At 26.8% G+C, this 24,112-nt stretch overlaps 2 protein-coding genes across 2 annotated transcripts in view; one reads left to right on the plus strand and one right to left on the minus strand.

Moving 5' to 3' along the window:
• LOC107448691 (uncharacterized) overlaps nucleotides 1-24,112 on the minus strand; it is a 189,668-nt gene that overhangs the window by 18,194 nt on the left and 147,362 nt on the right. The gene's annotated exons all lie outside the window — the stretch shown is intronic.
• LOC107448689 (kelch domain-containing protein 4) lies at nucleotides 1,480-22,183 on the plus strand. Its single transcript, XM_016063986.3, has 9 exons — nucleotides 1,480-1,724; nucleotides 2,596-2,687; nucleotides 4,524-4,602; nucleotides 6,684-6,782; nucleotides 8,119-8,348; nucleotides 12,087-12,310; nucleotides 13,980-14,323; nucleotides 16,690-17,068; nucleotides 22,059-22,183. The coding sequence occupies exons 1-9, from the start codon at nucleotides 1,617-1,619 to the stop codon at nucleotides 22,073-22,075; spliced, it is 1,572 nt and encodes a 523-aa protein (XP_015919472.1). The 5' UTR covers nucleotides 1,480-1,616; the 3' UTR covers nucleotides 22,076-22,183.

Here is a 24,112-nt window from a genome sequence, read left to right on the forward strand (position 1 = left end):
GCTATCTAAGGATTAGCTTTTCGGCTCCTCATACTAAATAATGAGAACTCTGGCTGCTTAATGAGAATCAAGCTAAGTTATTTCCATGGTTTTGCATAGGATGCATTCGAATCACAACACTCGAATACGCTATCTGGACAGAAGACCGTTTCCTTGTCTTGACCCTACCATATTTTTCGCCTTTAATTGTCAAATATATCTTCTAAATGTTTCAAGACGCTTTCCAAAAGAACAATGTATAGTGCAGTTTTGAGTTCCATATGTTATCGTAACTTAAAATTAATATACTTGAAAATTGAAACAGAAACTAACGTACTTTCTTCTCCTATGACTATCCACACGCTGATGGTAAAATCATGCAAAGTGTTGCCATATGTAGAGAGTACTGCTTTGAGCCACCTGTAGCCCATTAAAAATATATCAGGCCATGTTTCAAAATTATATATATTCTCTTATTAGGAGAAGATAAAGCTATATATATCATTTAGATGTAACATGTGCTATATTCATTTATTGTAGAAAATTCATTTTCCCCTCATAGGATCTTCTCCCCCCCCTTTCATAAAGGGAATATAGAGCCAAGAGACTAAACGTTATTATTTGTCTAAAACTGTTTGAAATCTAATCAAATACCGGGTTTTCAAGTGTGTTTGATCCTCTTCTACTTAATTCCAGTCAACAATTGACCTAAATTCAGCAGATTAAAAAATATTTATAACAATATATTGGTATACCTAAACAATTATTTTATCTAACAATTAAATTTATTTTATGACAATATATTTGTATACTTTGGTATACCTAAGTAAGCGCAAATTAAAAGAGGGTAAAGATAAAGAATGGAGTCTTGTCTTCGATGAGAATGGAAATTTGTAATCAGATCTTATGAATGGTTGATTGAATGCTAACAATAACGAGTTTACTAAAGCCGGAAGAAATTTAAAAAAAATATCCTGTGTATCCCTCCGCTTATGTTATGCTTACGACTTACGAGGCGAAGTGTGAACAGGCTTATTATTCTAAAAAAGTTTTTTTTATTGTGATTTGCGTTTAAATTTACTCGTAATTTTACAATTTATAAGAGTTTTCTGTAATTTATAAAGTTCAACAGGTCTTGAGCATAAAAAAAAACTTAACGAAATTAATATCACAGCATAAATAAAGTGCAAATTGAGCCATGTTTGAAGTGCTATCCCTATTTGGCTATATTGGTGTAAAATAGCACCGTTTGTTATTTTTTGTGTAGAATCATAGCAAATTTGCGGAGTCTTCCGAATTTGTTTGTTCGTTGAAAGATAGATTGCAAGAGCGCGTTAGATTGAAAACACTGTAAGAAGTTTAATAATATTGGAAGATGCATTTTTTTAAAAGTTAGGCGTAAAAATCAGTCGGAAGTAGTGACCTGGAAGTCTCATGCAGAATTTTAACTTTTAGCGCCATCTACACTTAGCTTTAGTCGATCAGACCTTCACCAGGTTTCAGGTTTTGTTGAGATTACAAGCGAAAATCTAATCTTTTTTCACAATTTTTTGTTTGTTTATTTAAAAATTTCAGAACACGACTGCGGTGCAGTTTGCAAATTTTAGTTTTAAAATTTTTATTTAAATACTAGTATAATGGGTAAGAAAGATAAGAAAAAGGGGAAGGGTGCAGAAAAAACTGCTCTCAAAACTGAAAAGAAAGCTTTGAAAAGCTTGAAAAAAGATTTAGCTGCCAAAGGCGAGGTAATATTACCATGTGCATATGTTTGTGATGACATTATTTTCAAGAAAATTTGCTTTTCTATTTCGTTTTCTTATTAGGGCTTTAAAATCTGCAAACTTCGTTAGAAAAGATAAAGTTCGTGTGATGTTATTCTTAGATTTTAATCCTAAATAAAAAAAATGCAGGATTCCAAAGTAAAAACATTTAACTTAGCAGCATGCTATTTCATTTCAATATTTATGTACTTTGTAAGTTTCAAGTAATTCATGAAATGATAATAAGGAATCATTAAACTTAGGAAGTTTTTAGAACCGGTATATTTTTTAAACAGTGCGTACCGATGAAATCCCGATTTCACTACATTAGTGCTATTCTATATTGTATTGAGGAATTACTTTTTAATTGCATTATGGCGTTTTTCTCAAACCTGAAAACTATTTCATTAAGTCCTTTATGACCAGGGTAAGGGTAATACCAGGGCTGTATATAGTGAGACGACAGCACTTCAACTAGATGTTCCAAAACTTTAATATGAGTATTTATCCTTTTTTTATTTTGTAAATATGGCAAAAGTACAAAAAAAAAAATATGCATGAAATACGTTCGATAAAATACACAACGACAACCATATCGATAATTTATATTCATGATGTATGTTTCTAATTCTTATAGTTTTGTGATGTATGTTGTATACATTTCAAGATTCACCTCTGGTTTGCAGAGGCTTGCATAGTTTTGATGTATATTGGAGAAAAAGGAGAGGCATGCTTTTAAATTAGTCGTAATTTTCCTAAAAATATAATTTAATAATATTTATAATATTAGGATTATGAATATTCAAAAAAACTTTTTTGTTCTTTATTAGTACTTATATATAATTATACATTTCAGGTTGACATAGCAAAATTAATTGCTAAATCTCAAGAGAAAGACAAGAAAATCCAAGCTAGTTCTATTGAACCTTGTTCTCAACCATCTCCTAGGTACTAATTTTTTTATATCTTGAGAATGTTTTTTTTTATATTATATTTTTTAATTTTTTATTTGATTTAATAAATAAGATTACTATTTTACTAATTTTAAATTACTTCATTATTTTCGTAAATTTTTTGAGACTTACTGGATAACTTCTTATCGCTCAATGAATTGGTAAAAACAATAGCAATAAGCAAAAAAAATTTAATAAATTTAAGCTGATTCTGTGCCAAATACCTTGCCGTCTTTTTAAAAACACAAATTTAAATTTTTATTTAATATTTTAGATAAAATAAAACTTTCATAGAAATTTAGAATGTGTTATAATCGATCAAAACTATTATGGTAGTCAATAAAATGAAATAAAAATCTTCAAAAATAAATATTAAAATAGCAATTCCAATTAGGTCAAATCTAATATCAGTTTACTTTTTTTCAGGTAAATATAGTTTGTGTGTTATCAAAGTACCTTCGTGATTTTTTCCTCCTCCTCTTCACAATGGCATTAGACTTGGTTAATTACTTTATTTAATTTTAATGCAACATATTTTATATCATAAATATGTTACTAAGTTTGAAAAAGTGAAAAAAAATTTTAAAATTATTTTTTACTGATCTATAAAATATAGATGCAGTAAATATGTATGATATTTTTTTATTCCTGAACAACTTAAAAAACCTAAAAAAGGAAATAGAAAAAAGAGAATAAAAAATATTCTTTCTTTCTATTTCTTTTTTTTCTTTCAATTTACTATTTTAGTTTTTCTTTTTTTTACTAACTTAGCTGTTAGTCAGTTTTTATTTATTTATTTTTCTTAAATACAGTCGAACCTGTCTATCTCTAATCTCACGGGAAAGGTGAAAAATTCGAGATAGAGAGGTTTCAAGTTATACAGGTACTATAAAGAAATTAAATTTAATTAAGAAATTTGATTAAAAGTGCTTTGTTTTTAGTAGAAAAATATAGACATTTCTTTAAATTATTTATACCACATACATCTATTTACATAACAGTTTTTTAACATACATTTAACACTGAAAATAATAAGTAAGATTTTTGACTGATAACCTTAGTTGTTTCAATTATTCTTTTGAGGTTAGAAAGATCGCAAATTCCTCATAGATCGTTTTCTATAGTTCACTTTAGAACTCTTAATTATCCTTTGATCCATTGGTTGCAATTTTGAGGTGAAAATGAATTTCTATTCTTAGCTTTCTTATCTATGTTGAAAAGCTAACCCTTGATGGTCACTATTCATTAACCCCTCACTTACTGCCAGAATCATTGTATTCCTTTCTAGTTAAGGAAGTGCTGGGATAGTGATTGAAATTCCAAGAAACACCCCCAACCTGTTCATCCGTCCTTACTTCCTGTGGATTCAAGACATTAATCTTTGTCTACGAGTTCTGCTGATAAGGATAGTTTTGGCATTTGTGCTCTTATTAGAAATTCGAGCAATGGAGGTTTTGAAAAAAAAATCGACATAAACATGGAAAATACATTTATTTTAGACAGTAAATGTAGGGAATTTAAAAAATTTCAAGATATAGAGGTTTTTGAGAGAAAGAGGTTCGAGATAAACAGGTTCAACTGTATTTCTCATGAATAACTATTATTGTTCTTTTTTACCTTACCCTGTACCCATCAATAGCTAAATTTAACAGATATTGATAAATTAAAAAAAAAATAACAAATTTGTTAAGATTACAATATTATAAATTTCATTTAATTATTACTGTTAATGTGTAACATATCAGTCAAGTTTTGTTTCCTTCTGTTAATTTTAGTAAATTTAGCTTCTAAGCTTGATTTCTTTTTGTTAATTTTAGTAAATATTTTACAGGAGTGGTTTTACTCTTTGTCCTCATCCTGATAAAGATGAATTAATATTGTTTGGAGGTGAATATTTTAATGGCTCTGAGGTAAGTTTCTGATTTCAAAAGTATAAAATAAGTGCTGTTTTAAAATTTTTTTAATTGATTGTTAAAAATTCAAAACTATTCTTTTTCTGCATTTGTTTTAAGTACTTCAGAAAAAGTTATGATCCTGATACTCATTATTTCATATCTTTATACATCACTAAACCGTGGCCAATCACCTAGCTTAATTTATCAGGATTATTTGATAACAATAATTTTAGTTCCTGATACATTTTAGCCCGGTTAAATAACAATTTAACCGGACATCAATTTACTTTTAGCTATAAGAGATTTTACATACAGCTTGCTTTGTATGCACCTTGGTTATTTTGATGGCATATAGTATTGAACACTATGCTTGAAAGAGGCTATGTATTTTTATTAAAAAAAATCTGAGTTATTTTTATTTTAAAAAATAATACCATATGTTTCTGAATATAAGCTAAAGGGTAAGCTTTATGTTTGGTGATTCTCTTAAAATTTAAAACTTGTATATAAGCCATCGTAAAAAAAACAAGGTATGCTTTGTTTGGAAATAAAAATGTACCCCTTTCAATGTCCTCCTGGAATTTTTCAAAGTTAGTGGATCCAATTATAAGTCAACCCCCTCCCCCCGACTTAAGCTTTCAAAAATGTTCTGAAAATTCTTAACTTGTGTTTGAAAATGTATGGTATATGAATTGAGTGTAATTGGAATAAGCATCAACTTGAATGCATATATGGTGTCTATATAAATTGGAAATTTATGTAATTAAAAGTTTAGGCTAATTGCATTGTCTTTTTTTAAAAAAAAACATTTTATTATTGTTACATTATATTTTCATTGATTAACTAATAGGCATGTTACTGATAATTCTAATTGCTACAAGCTAAATTAAAAAAAGAAAGGTGATTATTTTTTCAGAAATATCAAGACACTATGAAAATTTTTGTTGTTGGAAAATCAGACAAATTAGTATTATTTAACAAGTTTAACGAAATTATGTATCTCATAATTATAAATGCATTACTATTTAGTATTATTATAACTTTTATAATATTAATTTATATGAAACAAAATTAAACACTTTTGAGGTTTATATGCCTTAATTCACATATTGAAAATTATTTGAAATAGGAAAAATATCAGAAATACCATTTGTCGATTGCAGCCCTAGTGTGACTCTGTTATTCTTGTGTCAAACTTTGTTACACTAGAGTCAAACATTTGTTTTTACTCACTAGTTGTAAATATTTGGTCGCCAATGGAGAACTGGCAAGTGGAAATTTAACACTGAGTTTTAAAGTAATGATTTTAACTTTCAAACTTTTTTCATTTTATGCAGTCAATTCTTCAATTTATCTAGTTCTTTTAATAACAAGGACCTTGCAGCTTGCATGATGTAATGAACATTTATGTAAAACATAACACTTTATATTCTTTATTTCTTGAATGAGCCATTCAAGCTTGAATGCTATTAACATACCTGCCAACTCTCCTGTTTTTTAACAAAGACTCTTAAATTTTACAGCTATCTCCTGCTTACCTGTATATTCTGAAATTTCTCCGTATTTGTTGAAGAAATTAAAAACCAAAAAAATTTTGGCGATAAAATATCCACTAATGGCAAAAATACTCTTATTCCTGAACAGATTGCCAGTACTGCAATATGTTGAGCGTTTATAGTTTAAGTAATCATAAATAATGGTTTAAAAAAAATCCTCTTTAGATTAAAATTTATATACATATTTTGTACTTCGCTAAATGTAAGTGTTTATACCAATTTTGAATTTCTCTTTTTGACTTTCATAATTATGCATGATGTATCAAAACTTTACTTCATGACCAAAAAATGTCGCTAGTAAAATCTCTATTATTTTTATTTTACGCAGGTATGAATTAAAATCTAAACAAATACCTATCATTGAAATCCGTAAGAGCCATAAATGTTTCATATTAATAATTTAAAATTTTTAATAGGAAGTTATCAATTGAAATTCTTATTCTATTTTCTAATTTTATTAATACATAAGCTTATTCTTGAGTAAATGTGTTTTGCATTTTCCATAATTTAATAACAGCTTTTTTCATTTTTTTTTTCCAGACTACTATGTTTAATGAGTTGTATATATATAATATTAAGAAAGATAAATGGAGCATTTTGAAATGTCCAGTCGCACCTCCACCACGATGTTCTCATCAGGTACTTAAATATATTTTAAATCCTGCTATTTCATGTATTTATACAGTCAAATTCCAATGTCTTCAAACTTGAGGAGTTAAAAGAAAAATAATTGAAGAGTTAAATAGTTGTAAGTTATCGTAAATCACATGTTATCTAAAGTAGAGTGATAAATAGATTTTTTTTATCTACTTTCTTTTGAAAAGTTTTTTTTAAAAATTAAAATAAACACTGCACCAGAAAATATTATCTAAAAATTATTTGCATAAGAGATATTTTCTCGATGTATTTTTTTTCTTCATAAATTAATAATTTCTTTAAAAGTGTCACTTTTCTTTAAGAAATTCACTTTTAAAGAATCAACCTGACTTTCAACATATTTTCTCAAGTTGTCCACGGGAAATAATTGTTATTTTGCTAATATCATCCAACCCTTCAAAATCATTAAAGATTAAACTGACTTTATAAAGGAAGGGTGATTACGACTTATGCAAGGGAACTATTTCAAAAAGATGAGATTAAGCAAAAAAATTTTACTGATTTTTTGGGGAGTTAATAGAAGTTCATCTTTCTGCACGCTGTTTGTAGTCATAACATATTTAAATTTTTAAAATTTTTACTAGATTTTCCTAGAATATTTATAAATGAGTTTTCTAATTTAAAAAAAAAAAAAAGATTTTGGATTTGTTTTTTCTGAATGAAATGCATAGAATATTTAAGTCGTTTTCTATGAATTATTTAAAAATTTGCAAAACCGAGTTGTCATTATACATTTTTGATACATTTTATTTGTAAGTTCTTTTTTAATTTTTCCATGTATTACATACTTTTTATGCTGTAATAGCTAATACTTAGAGTTTGGTGTTACTCACTGAGCATTGTTTACTTTTTTATTTTATTTAAATCTATCTTCTCAAATCTAAAGTTCTTGTGATATTGTTAATGTTTACACTATCTAGTTTTTCTGCTAAATTTTTTTCTTTAAATTTTTTATTAAAAAAAAACTGGCAACAATTATAATTGTAGTTTTTTAAATTTAATCTGTTATTTATTTAAATTATATAAATTTTTATTTCAAATGCATGATATAAGATTAATTCTCTAGCCATAATATGGGGATAATAGTTTTCAAGCAAGAATTTATTGTTTGATTTTATTTTAGCAAAGAGGGAAAAGAAGCATTTACTACTTTTAAAAAAAGCAAGTTTGCAAAGAAATTAATTTTTAATAAGACCTTATTTTTGTGTTAAAAATGTTTTTTTAGATTTACTTGTTGTATGTTTTCTATTTGTATTTCTTCCAGTTTTTATTATATTTTCATTTAAATATCTAATGGTTTTTAATTTTTCTAATTTAGGCTATTGTTGTGTCACAAAATGGTGGACAAATGTGGATTTTTGGTGGGGAATTCGCAAGTCCAACGAAGTGCAGTTTTTATCACTATAGAGATTTATGGGTTCTACATTTTGCAACCATGACATGGGAACAAGTGAAGGCACCAGGTGGTCCATCTGCCCGCAGTGGCCATCGAATGGTAGTCAGTCGAAAGCAAATAGTGTTGTTTGGTGGATTTTATGAAATTATTGGGTTAGATCCTATTTCTCTTATATTTAATTTTAAATTTTTTTAATCAAATGTGTTATATAATATTTTGCTTACAGCTTAATTAGTAAATGTTTATTTATTTTTACCTGTTATATTTTTGCCATTTTAACTGTTAAGCGTCGTTTAAATTTGGTCAATTAGAAATAGAAAGGATAAAACTGTTTATTTTGAGTTTTTTTTATTAATTAAAAAAATGGTAAATAAGAATACAATAATTGGCTCATTATTTATATGATAGTGTATAAGAAATTTTTCATTTTTGTTTATTGCTATAATGAAAGTTTTAAAAAATCTATCCTTGAATATTTGACAAGTGTTTTGCAAAAAATGGTCTAAGCCATAGAATTGAGTCGATTAAAAATACTCTTATCTGATAACTCAACCCAATTAATTGGTTTTACTAAAAGATTCATATTGTATATCAACAGTTTGTGTATTATTAATCTTTTAAGTTACTTTTATTATAAAAGACTCATGATTTTTTTTATTAAGTATAAAAAATATTTCTGTTGGGTGACCCGGGGTAATTCACGATCACTCTGTTTCTGGGGTAAATAATGATCACCTAAGTTTTATTTAAAAAAAAAAAACAATTTTTTTTTTTAAAATTTGAGACATGGACAAGAATGCTTGTACACTTTACTAAAGTATAACTACATTTACTTAATAATAGTTTTTTGTTTAATCTAACAAAATAAGTATCTTTTAAACTGCTTTCTGTATTTTCCATTTCAAAGATGGGCTTCAAAATGTGCACATTTCTGCAAAGATCCCCCTCCTTCTCTTAATAATAAATATTTTGAGTTACTTTCTTTTTCTTTGATATAAAAGTAGTGTAAGCTTTTGTTTAATTGTTTCACATCTACTGTAAACATTATAATTGATTATAGGAAACTATATCAAATGTTGCCCCCTACAGATGGGGTAATTATTGATCACTGGGGTAATTCCTGATCATTGTCATTTCTTCTTATAAATAGTATATAAAATAGCTTATAAATAGCTAATTGTCTTTTCTTAAATAACAGTTCATATTTATTAAGTGGAACAACTATAAAATATATTTTAACTGTCATCACAAAATTTGTTTTTAACTGTATACAAGACTGTATTCTGATTTGCACCATTTCTGGTTTGTCTTACCTTGCTTCTATCTTAATTTTATGTGTGTACATTGTTAGAATAATTTTTAAGTTTATAAATTAGCCTAGTATAAATATGGTGAGAAATTATAAGCCTAAAAAGGATACTAAGCTTCTAGAAAACAAAATTAGTGAATTTCTTTTAATGATTGAAAATGAAAATTTCAGTGTGAGAGCTGCTGCCAGAGCTGTTGACATACCTTACTTAACTTTACACTTTCCCTTAATGAAGTTAAAAAATCCAGCAAAAGTAACCCATGTGGGAACTCTCTTATATTTCAGAAGAACATGAGAATGAGTTGGCTGATTGCCTAAAATGTATGGCACGATGCAAAGATTTTTGAAAATTTAAAGTGTTAATCTTTCTTCTTGTTTTTAAGTAAATCATTTTATTAGCTGCTTAAATATATCTTTTTGGTTTATTCGTTTGATCTTGATGTCATTTGTTAATTACCATTATATAATTATTTTTAAACAGCCCCTTTACAATAAAAACTGGTGATCAGTAATTACCCCAGAAGTGATCAGGAATTACCCCAGAAATGATCAAGACCAGGGGTAATTCCTGATCACTAAAAATTTAAAATCTTTTAAATTCTAATTAGATTTTCAAACAAAAGAAGGTGGCATAGGACTCATCTCATATAGCCTCAAACTTCCAGTAAATATTAAAATTCTATTTTGAATAGTTTTTTCACAAAATAGATGTTTGCATTTTTTGATCAGGAATTACCCCAGGTCACCCTACATTTTTTCTACGCAATAAAATTACTGTTAAAAGCAGTTTTAAGAAAATTATGTGCAAGATTTTTATTAGTTTTTCTCAGAGAAGTTGACAAATAAAGTTGTGGTACAAATATATATCCACTGCTTTTGCTATGCACTTTGATCCTTTTTTATTAAACTTGTAAACAAAAATAAATTTCTTTTGTTAAATCAGCAAGTGTAAAAATTAATTGTTGAAAATTGTCAGAAAAAAAGAAAAGTTATAATGATTAGATATTTATAATGCTGATGTTTATGATGATTTTCTTTTAAAAAGCATTTTAAAAGAAAATCATCATTATTATTTTCTTATTGTTTATAAAATTCAAAATTTCCTGATAAATTATATTATAATTTTTAAAAGTATAAATATGATATGGATTTCTTTGTCAGTTAATGGAATAAAAATGGAGTAGAAAATTCTTTATTTAGTTGAGATAATGGATTTTTACTGTGTTTTTCTTTCAAACCATAGTTAGTTCAGAACAATGTAATTATGATGAATAAAAAATAGTATTTGGAGATGAACATTTTGATAAGCTGAAGGCATGTTTTCAAAAAACTTTTTTTTGTTTATTTACAGTGTCTTAATTTTAATTTAAGCAGATATTTTTGTTATAACATAACAAGTGTTTATTTTATTGTTTGTCAATCAATACTGCTTTTAATTTTTAAACCTGCTTTATTTATTTATTTTTTTTTTTGAAAAATCTTTTACAAAATAAATAAGAAAACTCTTTATATTAATTTCTTTTATATTAACTGCATTGTTTTTGCTTTCAAAATTTCTTTATTATGTAAATTATTCAGCGAAGTATTAAATTATTGAAGTTTGCTTTTGTAAACTGTTATGATTCATTGATTTAATTTATCCTAATTTCCCTCCCACTTTGTTACTGTGGTATATCGATGTTCCAATGTATTCTAAAAAGACAGGAAATAATTTGAAATTAACAACATCAAAAAATGCATTTGAAGAAAAAATGAGGGCAAAATTATATTCTTGCTATTAAATTTTTTTTATTTAACATATCTAAGAAAAATGTTAAATAAATATAAAATCATTGTACATTTCATTTTTTTTTCTGACCAAATATAAAAACCATTAAATTTTGCCTTTCTATTTATGATATTTTTAGCAGTCATATGAAATGAATTAGTGTTTTAAACAAAAGGTAATTGTTTAGATTTTTACTAAATATAAGTAAAATGTTTTTTTTATTAGCCATTTTTTTTAAGTATTGTATGTTCTTAATTTTTTAAACTGTTTGTTATTAAAAGTGTTTTGATTATAGCTCTAATAGTTATTTTAGACATTTCATTAAATTCTATTAAGTTTTATGATATTTGTATACATTATAAATAAATAATTTGTAAAAAATTATGTATTTTAAGGGGAAATTTTTTCTGTCATTCAAATTTATTTTATTATTATAAATTTAAAAGATGTCTGTTATTATCTATGATAACAAACCATTATGAAATTTTTTAACTCTAACATATTTCTAACTTATCTGACTTCAACTCAACTTATCTAACTTTAACTCAAACCATTATCAATTCTTTTAATTTTAATACTTAATCTACTTAAAAAAATTTTTTTTTTGAGAGACTTGAATTTTAGTGATTCTTGGCAATTGTTAATTTTGCCACAACTGTGCAATCAGTAATAAAAATCATCAAAATCAATAAAAAAAAATGAATAAAAATCCTTATAATTCACCCATGCAAATTACCCGAGTTGTGGGATAATTAAATAATAGTGGGAAAATTACAGCTTTTCATGTTAATTTTGATAGAATAATATTTTTAGGGATTACAAATATTTCAATGATGTTCATATATTCAATCTTGAAACCTACACATGGACTAAAGTTGAGCCCACAGGAAAAGTACCAAGTCCTCGATCCGGTTGTCTAATGGCTCCTCTTACAGATGGTCGCATACTTGTGTATGGAGGTTACAGTCGAGAGCGTGTAAAGAAAGATGTCGATAAGGGAACTAGTTATACAGACCTGTACTACTTACAAGCAGATGGTAAAATATTCATTTCTGACCTAAATGTTTTTGCATCTTTTATGTATGATAGTTTTCATTCCACTGTTGTTTATCTTAAATAAATGTTTCATTAATTCTTTTTTAAAAACTTGGAGATAAAGAGTAAAAGGAAGAGCAAGGAAATTAAGTCCCTCAATAGGATGTTATACTCCCTCACATGGTAAATTGTGTTACCCCTCGTTTGGCATACCTGCCAAATCTCCTGTTTTTTAACGGAGACTCCTGTATTTTACAACTATCTCCAGTTTACCTGTATATTCTCAAATTTCTCCATATTTGTTGAAGAAATTTTTAAAATAATTTTTGGCCATAAAATATCTGCTGATGGCAAAAATATTTCTCTCCTTCCTCAATAGACAGTGCTGCAGTATGTTGAGTGTTAATAGTTTAAGTACCCCTTGCTGTCAGACTGACCTTTGAAGGTTTTTGTTATTTCTCCCTCCATGTAACACAAATTCGGGTTAGTTTCACCAAACATACTTCCACGAAAGCAAATTTCTCCCAATACTGGAGCCAGGAGTTCCCTTGTCTTCTGGATTGAGTTCAAAATTATAAGCCTACGGAGTTGAACATTTGTAGCTGTAAGCCCTAAATTGGGTCTACTGTTCAGCACCAGTTATAAAATAAAATAGTTGCTTAATGTATTAAAACACTTTACTTGTAGCCTAAAAAATGTCACTAGTAAAATCTCTATTTTATTTCTCCAATGTTGGCAACTATGCTTTGATATTTTAAAATTTAAAGCTTATAGAAAAGTTAGTTCAAGTGAGTATAGAATTAACCATGAAGTTTCAAATGTTGAAAAATGTTTTCTAAATATCAAAATGTAAACAAATCATTGCCGGATAATTTAATATCTGTATAATTCATGGTAAAGTTGCCATAACGTGTTTGCATTTTGATATATTTAAAAAAGATTTCCAGGATTTGAAACTTAATAGTTTACTGTAGGTTTAACTGAAGTTACTTTTACTATACCTTAAAATTGTTTGTGTAAGTGATAGAGGATTTGCCATGAGGAATTTCTTCCACAGCATAACTTTCCCTTAACTTGTGCGCTCGAGTTAATTCGAGCTCGCTAAACAGGCCGAACTGTGCATGCTTGAGATAATTCGAGCGGCGTTGTATTTTATCCTGCTATAATTTTTCACACTCGAATATAATCGAGAATTGAAAATAATAATGTGAAGGCTAAGAAAAAAAATCGTTTTATTGATATTTATCATTTACATAGGATTGTAAGCTATAGCACTTATTTATTCAAGAATAAAATGTAGCCTTTTTCCATGGAACAAAAGCGCAGTTTATAAAAATTTTTCACCATAAGAAAAGTTGAACCAATAGCGGCAACAAATGGAAACCTTGTTCTAAAGTGTGTTTTTTTTACATAAATTTTTTGGGCCGTTTTTTCCTTCAAAACATCTGTCCATTAAGGGGTTAAAAGACCCTTACAATTAGTTACAAAAGAATGCTTTACAAAGTTCTGAAAAATTTTAACACCTAATATTTTACTGTGCCAAGATTTCTTTTGCTGGCACAATAGTTGATAACTGTTTTACGCATGCTTTCATTTGTCATGTATGATATAATTCATATGTTTTTAATACACTTTAAATTTCGATTAACAATATAAAACGTTTCAATTTAGAAAGAACAGGCACTCAAAAATGGAAATGGGTACAATCTAAAAGTAGCGGCCTTCCTCCATCTCCCCGAAGTGGCTTATCTGTCGCAGTTACTGTCAACAACTTTGCTTATGCTTTTGGGGGTGTGCATGACGAACAGGATGAGGATGAACTTTTGAGTGGCATATTTCAAAGTGACCTGTATCAATTAGAGTTGGAAAAAGGACGGTGGACGCTAATTACTCCACAAGGAAAAGGGTCCAAAATTGAGAAAAGAAGGCGTAGGAAGGCTAAAGAGGATGAAAAAGAGGGGGAATCTGAAGAGGAAGATATTGCCGAAGAACTGGAAAAGACTACTATTTCAGAGGTAATTTAATAGAAAAAGTTTTACAGTTGAATTAGATCAGATATAATCTATCTTTTGCATACTCTGTTTCTATTGTTTGACCTTTGATTGATTGTAGATGTTTCCTATAAATATGCTTGAGGCAATATATATGTCGAAGTAATTTCAGAGGTAATTTAATAGAAAAGTTCAGCAATTGAATTAGATCAGATATAATCTGTCTTTTGCATACCCTGTTTCTATTTTTTGACCTTTGATCGATTTTAGATATTTTCTATAAATATGCTTGAGGCAATATATGTGTCTAAGACTAATATTTATGTAAATAAAATTTTTTTCTAGTTTTATCAAACAGTAAATTTATGGTTAAAACATGCTCCAGAAAAAGAATAATAGGTTTCTTTAATATTAGAATTGACAATCGTGCTACTTGTAATCCCTTGACTCACTAGGTTTTGGTTATTGCTTGTTTTTGCCATTAGCTTGGTTCATGTGAATAAAACTATTAACATCCGTGAATGTTAATAGTTTTATTCCATCTGTAGTAACATCCGTGAACTATTAACATCCGTAACATGTGAATAAAACTATTAACATATACATCACACATTCAATAATAATATTTTGTTCATATTTATTAAATAATAAATGTAAAAGGAACTAAAAAAAAAATTATTCCTAAGGTTAAGGCCCCTATGTAAGGACAGCACAAGCTTTTATCTAATGTTAGTTATAACACTACTTTTACATTTTTAAACATACTACTGCACTCAATTTTGTTTTTAAAAAAGTGAAATTTAATTAAGTCACAATATTGTAAAATGGACTGAAATTTCAATAGTTATGAGAGTAAGCCAAATATGGATTAGCCAATCAATATGGATCAAACCAGTATCTTTTACCAGGGTCCTGTTTTTGAAAATTTGTAAAAAAAAGTAGTTTAAAATTTTGTAAAAAAAAACATTGAATTTTATTCTAAAATTTTCCAAATTTTTGTCCCTATGTAAGGTTTTGTTTCTATATTAAAGTGTAGATCTTATTTCTTACTTGATTGTTAACTGTGAATAATAAATGTATTGAGTATGCTTCTTCAAACAAGGTATGAAGAAATCAAATTTTAAATATCTTATTTTATGATTTATTATTAATTCCACATTTTGTTATTAAATTTTTTTAAAATTTACCATAACAACCCCTTTTTCCATTTTCAACAATGACTTTTGAATTAAATCTTATTTTTTACATTTTATGAAATATCAATTTGAATTTTTCATTTCTTTTATTAAATTAATAAATAACTTGAATAAATACAAATTGATAATCTTTTACATTTACTTGTCCAATTACATTTATACTCTCTCCCTTACTTTTATAAAAAAAAAATTAACTTTGCTTTTTAAGACTATGCTGTAGTACCTTAAGTATATGTATGACCTTTATGCTGTAGTTTGATCATTTTTTTGTTTAGACATTATTTTTTATTATAAATGAATAATTATTAACAAGTTCTAATTTTGCTTTGATTTATATGCATATGATGTATTTAGGTATAACAGGTAATAGTTTGCTATAGATTTCTAAAAGAAAATTCAAAAATTGTTATAGTTATTTGTTCAGATTTATATATACACATCCACACATATCCTTTAGATATGATTCTGTAGTTTTTATTAAACTCTTTTTGTTAAAGTTCATGTATTGCTTTTATGCCTTGTTTATTGATGTCTACCTACTACAGGTGTTCTTTTTATAGAAACTAAGCTCATCATGTATGAGTATTTTGTACAGACTGGTATCAAATGTGAGCTCTTTCTGCAATAGAAGAGTTGATATTCTTATCCAGCATTAACAAAACAAATTTATAAATTTAATAATTTTTGCATTGAATTTATTCCAGGTTGTCTGTTAAGAAAGCACAGCTTGTACATGATGCTGTCCAAATTGTCACAGTTGTTGGTCACGATATTGTAGAGACTTAACGCTCATGACTCCTTTCTGCACAAATGTTTAACTTTACTATGTTTTGAAATTGGGGTTCCATTCCCAGTGGCGTTTTGAAGCCTACCCAGCTTCAGATCAATGGGTACCAGCTTGTCCGGGAAGTAAAGATATGCATGTGTACAATGTTGACCACATTGCCACAATCATGCCTTTGGTTTCAAAATTGTGGAGCCTTGACCTCTATGTTCCCCTGGCCCACAGTGAGCTGTTGCATCAATACTTTACCTTTTATGTTATGAAAGCAGTTATTGTCACTTTATTTCATTACTAGCATGCTTAATTTGTGATATGCATATTAAGTATTGGTTTTAAGTGTGTTAATTGCAGTTAGTCTTAATAATGTGTTATGTTTATTTTTGTAATTTAAAACTATTAATTCTTTTTAGGCTGCTGCAACAACTTATGATGATAGTATATTTACTGTAAAAATCGGTGCTAGTGCCTCTCAGTCTACTTCTGGGGATGCTGGAGCTTCTTCTGCAGATAAAGCAGCTTCTGCAGATGTGTTTATTCCAAAAGCTCGAATGAATGCAGGGATGGTAATTAAGAATGGCATACTGTACTTGTATGGTGGAACATATGAAGAAGGTGATAAGCAACTAACACTTTCAGACTTCCATGCCTTAAATATTCATAAAGTAGATGAATGGCGGACTCTGGTACCATTTGTAGCCGAAAAAATAGAATGGATTGAATCGGAGGAGTCCGAATCAGATGAAGATGATGCAGATATGGATGAAGAAGATGATAGTGATGAAGATGATGGTAAGCTGTTTTTTAGAAGCCTATAAGCCTTTTTTTATATATACAGTAGGGAACTGATTAACCGGAAGGATCGGGACCATCAATATACCGGATAACTGATTTTTCTGGTTTTCTGAATCGCTACAAAATGCCTTTTTTTTATAGTTAAACCAAACTAAAAAAAAAAATTAAAAATAATCTTAAAAAGAGGAAAAAAACAATGAAGTAATACACTAATGATTATTTCCAAAATGATGGTAAGGTAAACATCTTTCAAAAAAGAATGAAAAATCCTAAAATCTTATGAGGAAAAAAAGTAATTTTTTTTAAAAATGGCGGGAAAACTAATAGAATTTCTTTCCTGTTTTCTGATTTCCGGATAACGGGTTCTGTACTGTATTATATTTCTTCTTAGCAACCTGTTTTACTACTATTTTATTATTATTTAGTGTGCGTAGCATTTTTAAAAATTGCTTGAATGTGCTTCTTTTTCATTTTCGTTTTTTAAAAGTCCTTAAAGATGCTTTTTTTATTTGGTGTTTTTAAAAAGTGCTTAATTTTATCTTTTTCAATATGAGATTTTACCATGTTGATTTTCGCTATGAATTATGCAGGGATGAGATTTTTCCCCTTTTTAGCGGATTTCCGCCTTTTTCACTTCTGTCTCTTGAATTTCAGCCTTATTATCAAAAACTCCGATTTTCTAAAAGTTTCAGTTTTTTAAATAAATGTTTCGCCTTTTCTGAAAATTAAGTCGTTGAAATAAAATAATTATATTTATTTCCGATTTGATGTATAGATATAATATATCGAAAGCTATTTTGAAAATTCAAACTACATAGCTGCTAACCCTTCTACATATCTACTTATTTTAGCTTTTACGAGTAGAAAATAAGATTTTCTTAATTTTCCCCCTTCCGCTAGATAGCTCGTATTTTAATATCAAACTTCGATTTTCTTATTTACCTGATTTAAAAGTTGTTCACTGCTATTCTTATTCACGCGATTTCAATATCGTTCATTGCGTTTCTTATTTACGAGATTTTAAAATCCAATATCGCGATTTGTATTCAGGAATTTTTAAAATTCTATGTAACAATTCGTATTCACGGCAAGTTTATCCAAAGTCGTGATTAATTTTTGCGGTTGTAATATTCAACATCTATTTTCGTACTTACATGTGATTTAAAAATTATCCTTTGGATTCATATTCACGCCATTTAGAAATTATGCATCGTAATTCGTATCTACGCGATCTGAAAATTACGCATCATGATTTCTATTTTCACATTTTTGAAATCCAATATTGAGTTTCATTAACGTGATTTCTATATCGTGATTTATATTCACGCGATTTTAAAATCCAAGATCGCGATTCTTGTACAAAGTAATTTTATTTTTTTTGTAATTAGTTCCTATAACTGTGGCAGTTATTCTATCGACGATTATTGCTATATGTAGGCATTATAACATCAGCAAAACTGGATGAGAATATGTTACTGATATTTTTGCTATAAATCACGATTTACTCCCATGAAAATTCAGCTTTTTTGCCTTTTGGCCAATCTCATCCCTGATTATGCATAGCTGCCAACTGTTCTGAATTTTTTGGATTTGTTCCTAATTTTTTATTAAAATCTGAAAATATGATATTTTTATAAAAAATTTGAATTTTCATAAAATTGCAGTATATTTGCTTTTAAACCAATACCTTATTCTGTTCGCCGCAACAGCACTTCCTGTGTTTATTGTGCTGAAGTAATTTTTAGTAGCTTTTTATTAGAAAATACTATTCCAATAGCTGTTGCTGATCATTTCACTAAGATCTTTAACAACTATTATTATCTTTTAAAAAATTTATTGTAGTATTTTAACACTTGCATCAGAAATATTTGTTTGTGATGTAGATTATTATTTACCAGTGTCTTATAATTTTGAGAAGAATAATTATGTATTAATAGATAATGGTTGTTTTTAAATTATTATACCGGTATTCATAATTATAAAATATTAATATTATTAATTTCCCACAAAAGATAGTGTTTATAGTTTTGTTTTACCAATTTACATGCGGTATTTAAATATATGTCTATTAGTGTTATTATTTAATAGTTAAATTTTGGTCTTACTCTACTACTTTTTACATATTATTTTGTCGCATATAGTGTTCCTAATTTTTGATTCCTAAGGTTGGCGGCTATGATTATGCAAAAAGACACAGTTCGCATTGTTCTCTTCAACGTTTTCACAATTAATTCTATTCCAGTGTATTGTCAGTCCGTAGCGTTTGAAAACGCCATTTGCGTTACATGCTTCAAAATGTCATGATTTTTGACAATTGGCAAAAGCAAAGCCAAAAGGAATTATTATAATTTTTTTTTTTGTATATGACGGTTAAAATGAAATAAAACTGTCAATTGTCAAAAACTTTCCTACCCAGCCTAATTATGATATTTTTTTTAAGTGCTTAAAAATATATTTGAGTGCTTATAAAGATGCTTATTTTTTGTTGAAGAATTTAGCTACGCATCCTGTTATTACTTATTTGCCTGTTTCTAACCATTACTTTTATTGCATGTTGTGTATTGCATCCTATAAATTCATTTAGGGTTACTTAATGTTTATATAGGATCGGCTATAATGATTAATAGGATAAACTTTAAGATCATGTTGTTAAGTTTCATTCACAGTGTAAAATACCATAAAGAAATTTGCCTCGGCAGAAATAGGTTCCTTAAACCCAAATGGAAGAAACTTTTTTTAATAACAAAATATCAATTATTCAATTAAAATTTTAAAAGGTTTTCTATTGCAATCCAGTTTAAACAGTAGTAGTATTTCCAAGTCATTTACAAAATCACATTTAAATAAGTGAAAATCAAAGGGAAAAAACTTTAAAGAATAATAAATTTTTTAAGAAATTAAATCAATTCAATTTCTGTTAAGTAGAAATATTGAAAAAAATTCCTAAAGGTATGTATCAATGCAGATTTTTTTAAAAGAATTCTGATTTGCAAATCACTGAATTTTCATTTTCAAATCAATGATTATTTTTATACAGTTTTAAAAATATTGGTTAAATAGTAAACAGCTTTAAAGCTTTTTTATATTTGGACTGAGAATCATGAAAAATTACATTGACTTTTTTACGTGCATTTTCAGTTATATTATTGAGTATTTATTTTAAAAATTAAAACTTATTTTAACACATAAATGTTAAAGCTTAGTTTTTTTTTTAAAAAAAAAACATTTTATTAGTTTTTCAGCTTTAGAATTACAAATATTTTTACTGTAGGGAAAATATCTAATTTGTCTGATTTTATTGTTAAATAAATCAGTTATTCTTTAAAAAAAAAATAATTAGACACAAAACTAACAATATATATGTAACTACAAAAAAGTACTTTGCCCTTATAAAACTTAGCATTAAAAATTTATCCAATTGTAATAATTTTTTAATTGATATTTAGCTGATAATATTTTTTACTTTTTTAGATAATTTTATCTTTACTTGTAATATTAATTTATTAAACTGAAAATAATATATTTACACATATTTTATTTAGATAAAAATGAACATATTTTTCTGGATATAAAAGTGTACATATTTATTTTAGAAAACAGGGATAGTATAAATCAAAAATATAAAATAAATTATTATAATAGGTCATGTAGATTTTAAAATTCTGTATCAAATAAATATGAAAATAGTTATTTTTTAAAAATTTAAATCTAAAAATCTTTTTTTGTACTGTGTTAATTTTTTAATTAATTTTTTTGTATTGTGTTAATTTGTTATTGTTTTAAATTTGATTATTCAATTATTATTAAACAATGTCATTTGTCAGTTTTTATTTCTTCCATTTTGTATAGTTTCTTCCAATTTTTTTTCTACTTCTTGGAAGAAATAAGTTTCTTTTAGATGAAAGTGGAACTCTGTATTTAAATGAAAGTTATATTCTAATGGGCATATTTATTTTAAGCCAGAAACTGATATGGTTTAGTCTATTTTTTTTGGCACATATATTTTCTGATATTTGATAATTTTTATAAAAATATTATTTTCACTCTTTAAATGATTCACTCACTTTTTGATATTAATGCATCTTGTTTAAATTAAGTGTTAATTAAGAGGATGTTGAGAATGAGCGAGCGTCACTGAAAAAATTTCATTATTTTTCTTTCTTTCTTTTTTTAAATTATCTCTATATAGGTTTCTAACTGACTGTAATAAGATTTTTCATTGCAATGTAGTATAAAATTATATAATTTATTGTTTTTTTTTTTTCAGTAATATACTATTGATCAATACAGCATTATGAATATAGTATGTCTAGTAGTTGCATACTATGGTGCAATGATTGAAGAGTCTTGCTTCCTGCAAGCTTGACTTTTGTGCTTCTTTGGAAGCGGGAACACTTTTAGTTTCATTTTTTGAAAAAGGGACAATGCTGAGGGTTAATGCTGGATTGGTTTAAAAAATAATTAAGACCACAATATGTATATAGAGAAAAAAAAATGTACTATTGCATAAAATTTATTTTAAAGAAGAAAAAAAAAAAGAATTCTTGGTTTATTTCAGGTCATCTATGAACTTCGAATGCTCTAGTTAAAAGGAAATCAATTTATAAATTTGTGAATATATTTATGTTTAGTTTCTTAATACTGTATAAATTGAGTCATATCTAAGTTAAAATTCAAACTGTGTATTGCATAAAATTTTATAACTTGTTTTTGCAGTTTCCTAGAAAAACTATTGTCCCATGAACTTGAAAAAGTTCAAAACTATTGCTTAGTTTTTTTAATTTTTAATTTAATTTTTTTATTTATTTATTTTTTTATAAATCTTATTTTTTACATTTGGTGATTTTCTTTTTATATTCACAATGAAACTGCTGCTCCAAAAATTGCTTTTAAGCACAAAGCACTCAATCACGCCTCTGATATTTAAATTTTTATTAACTTTTAAATTTTGTTTTATTTAGTAATTTTCTTAATTTTTTTTTTTCAGGAATGGACACATCTTGAACCTGCCTACATACTTGATGGAGCAATGTATGAAATCTACTGCTATTTTTAAAATAAAATAAAAAATTTGTTCCTTGTCTTGTATATACAATAAATATGTAAATAAGATTTTGTTGTTTTTGTATATCACATTTCCTTGCTTTTATTTGTCGATCATGTTTATATACTATAAACTCATATACTCCTTTTCATACTTACACTACCAATCAGTATTTATACTTAGTTTTGTAAACTTTTTTTCCACAGTTTTCAGTATCATATTATTTGTAATTAAATTCCAGGATTAGAAGTTTTGAATTTCCGCTAAACTGCACAAAATATCCTTTGAAAATAGACTTGATTATCCATTTTAATATCTTATAATGGTTTGTGAAAATAACTTCTATGCTTATTATTTTGTTATAAATTAAGCTACATAATCATAGTAAGTAAAATAAATATTTTGTCTAAAAAATAGAATGATTATATCAAATTTTTCATTAACAATCAACATATAAGGACACAAATTTTTTTAGAAGACTACAGGAAAAGTTTTTAGCTCTCAGTGGCAACATTGAATTTAAATTTAATAACAACTGCCACCATCTTAAATATTATATAGTTTAATTAGAGCAATGTTAGCTTATTTAGTATTTTTTAATTAAAAACATTTAGGATTTTGCAAGGCTTCATATTTTCTTAAAAGATATTTGTACAATCCCTTAGGAAAATTTGCCATAGAGAAGCCTATGGTAATCTATGGCAACCTATGGCTACCATAGAAATTTGTATGGCAAGATACCATACGCCTATGGTTACCATAGAGATTTGTATGGCACAACACCATAAGCCTATGGCTACCATAGAGATTTGTATGGCACAACCCCATANTTTTGCAAGGCATCGTATTTTCTTAAAAGATATTTGTACAATGTAACAAGTTTTTAACTTAGCCTTCAGAAAAATTTATTTTAAAATTTTTATTTATTATATATAAATTTCTTACATTCATAATTTTTAAATAAATCTTCAAACTTCTTCTTTTTCTTTCTTTTTTTTAAAAACATTTTTAGATCATAGCACATTTTTTTGTTGAATGATTTAAGTTGTTAGCATTTTAAATTAGTGGGTACTTCTATTTTTTGGAAGTTTTAAGCTTTAATATTAGTTTGACTTAATTGTGTGTGTTTTTTTTTAATATTAGAATTGTTAAAAGTTTTTATGTATATAGGTTTATTGAATCAACTTTTAGTAGCTTGATGGAGATGAGTCATGGATGAATCAAGGGCTGCAGATTTTATTCATTGATGTGTACAAAACCTGTACTTGTAACATAACTTACAAATAACTTTTTAGTAATTTTTGTTTCTAAAAGTTATTATGAGTTAAATATTTTTAAAAGAAACAATACATTTTTTTAAAAATCACGCTGTGTAAAGACATCTAAAATATTTAGTTCTCTAAATGCTTAGCTGGGACATTTTATAAAAATAGAATTTTGTCCCCCTAAAGTGGCTATTCATATGTCAGAAATGTTCTAGATCATCAGCTGCATTTTTCGAAACAATATATATTTTTGTAATTGTATATGTGTATATTTATAATTGTTGTGACAATTTTTTTTAAAAGATTTACTAAATTAGTTAAATTTGCTGTAGTCAAAAATATAAATTTTTAGTCTTTTGGCAATTTAATGATTAAATTGCACACATCAAAATAGAAATTACATTAAATTTAAATAATAAAAAAAAATTTCTTGTGAGTGATTTTTTTTAAAAAAATATTAATCAAGCCTTGATCTATTATACTTGTGGCCGCATCAGTACTTTTATAAAGTTGTGTTCTTCTATGTTAAGGCTAATTTATTTTAAGTAGAATGTGGCTAATTTATTTTAAGTAGAATTTTAAAATAAATTAGCCACATTCAATTTGTAAGTCACAGTTGAATTATATGATAAGAATTCAATTGAACTTTATAATTTTTGTTTGTTGAGCAATTTTTTTAAAAATGTGTGTTAAATGTAAACTCCTCGAGTATTTAATGTATTTTTCTTAAAT

This window comes from Parasteatoda tepidariorum, chromosome 10, assembly GCF_043381705.1.
Source record: "Parasteatoda tepidariorum isolate YZ-2023 chromosome 10, CAS_Ptep_4.0, whole genome shotgun sequence".
NCBI lineage: Eukaryota > Metazoa > Arthropoda > Arachnida > Araneae > Theridiidae > Parasteatoda > Parasteatoda tepidariorum.

Excerpts from the sequence above, each read along its gene's own strand:
- LOC107448689 (XM_016063986.3), top strand. The coding sequence starts at position 1,617 with ATGGGTAAGAAAGATAAGAAAAAGGGGAAGGGTGCAGAAAAAACTGCT. Across the intron at positions 1,725-2,595 it reads ATTTAGCTGCCAAAGGCGAG|GTTGACATAGCAAAATTAAT; the intron begins GTAATATTACCA and ends TATACATTTCAG. Across the intron at positions 4,603-6,683 it reads AATATTTTAATGGCTCTGAG|ACTACTATGTTTAATGAGTT; the intron begins GTAAGTTTCTGA and ends TTTTTTTTCCAG.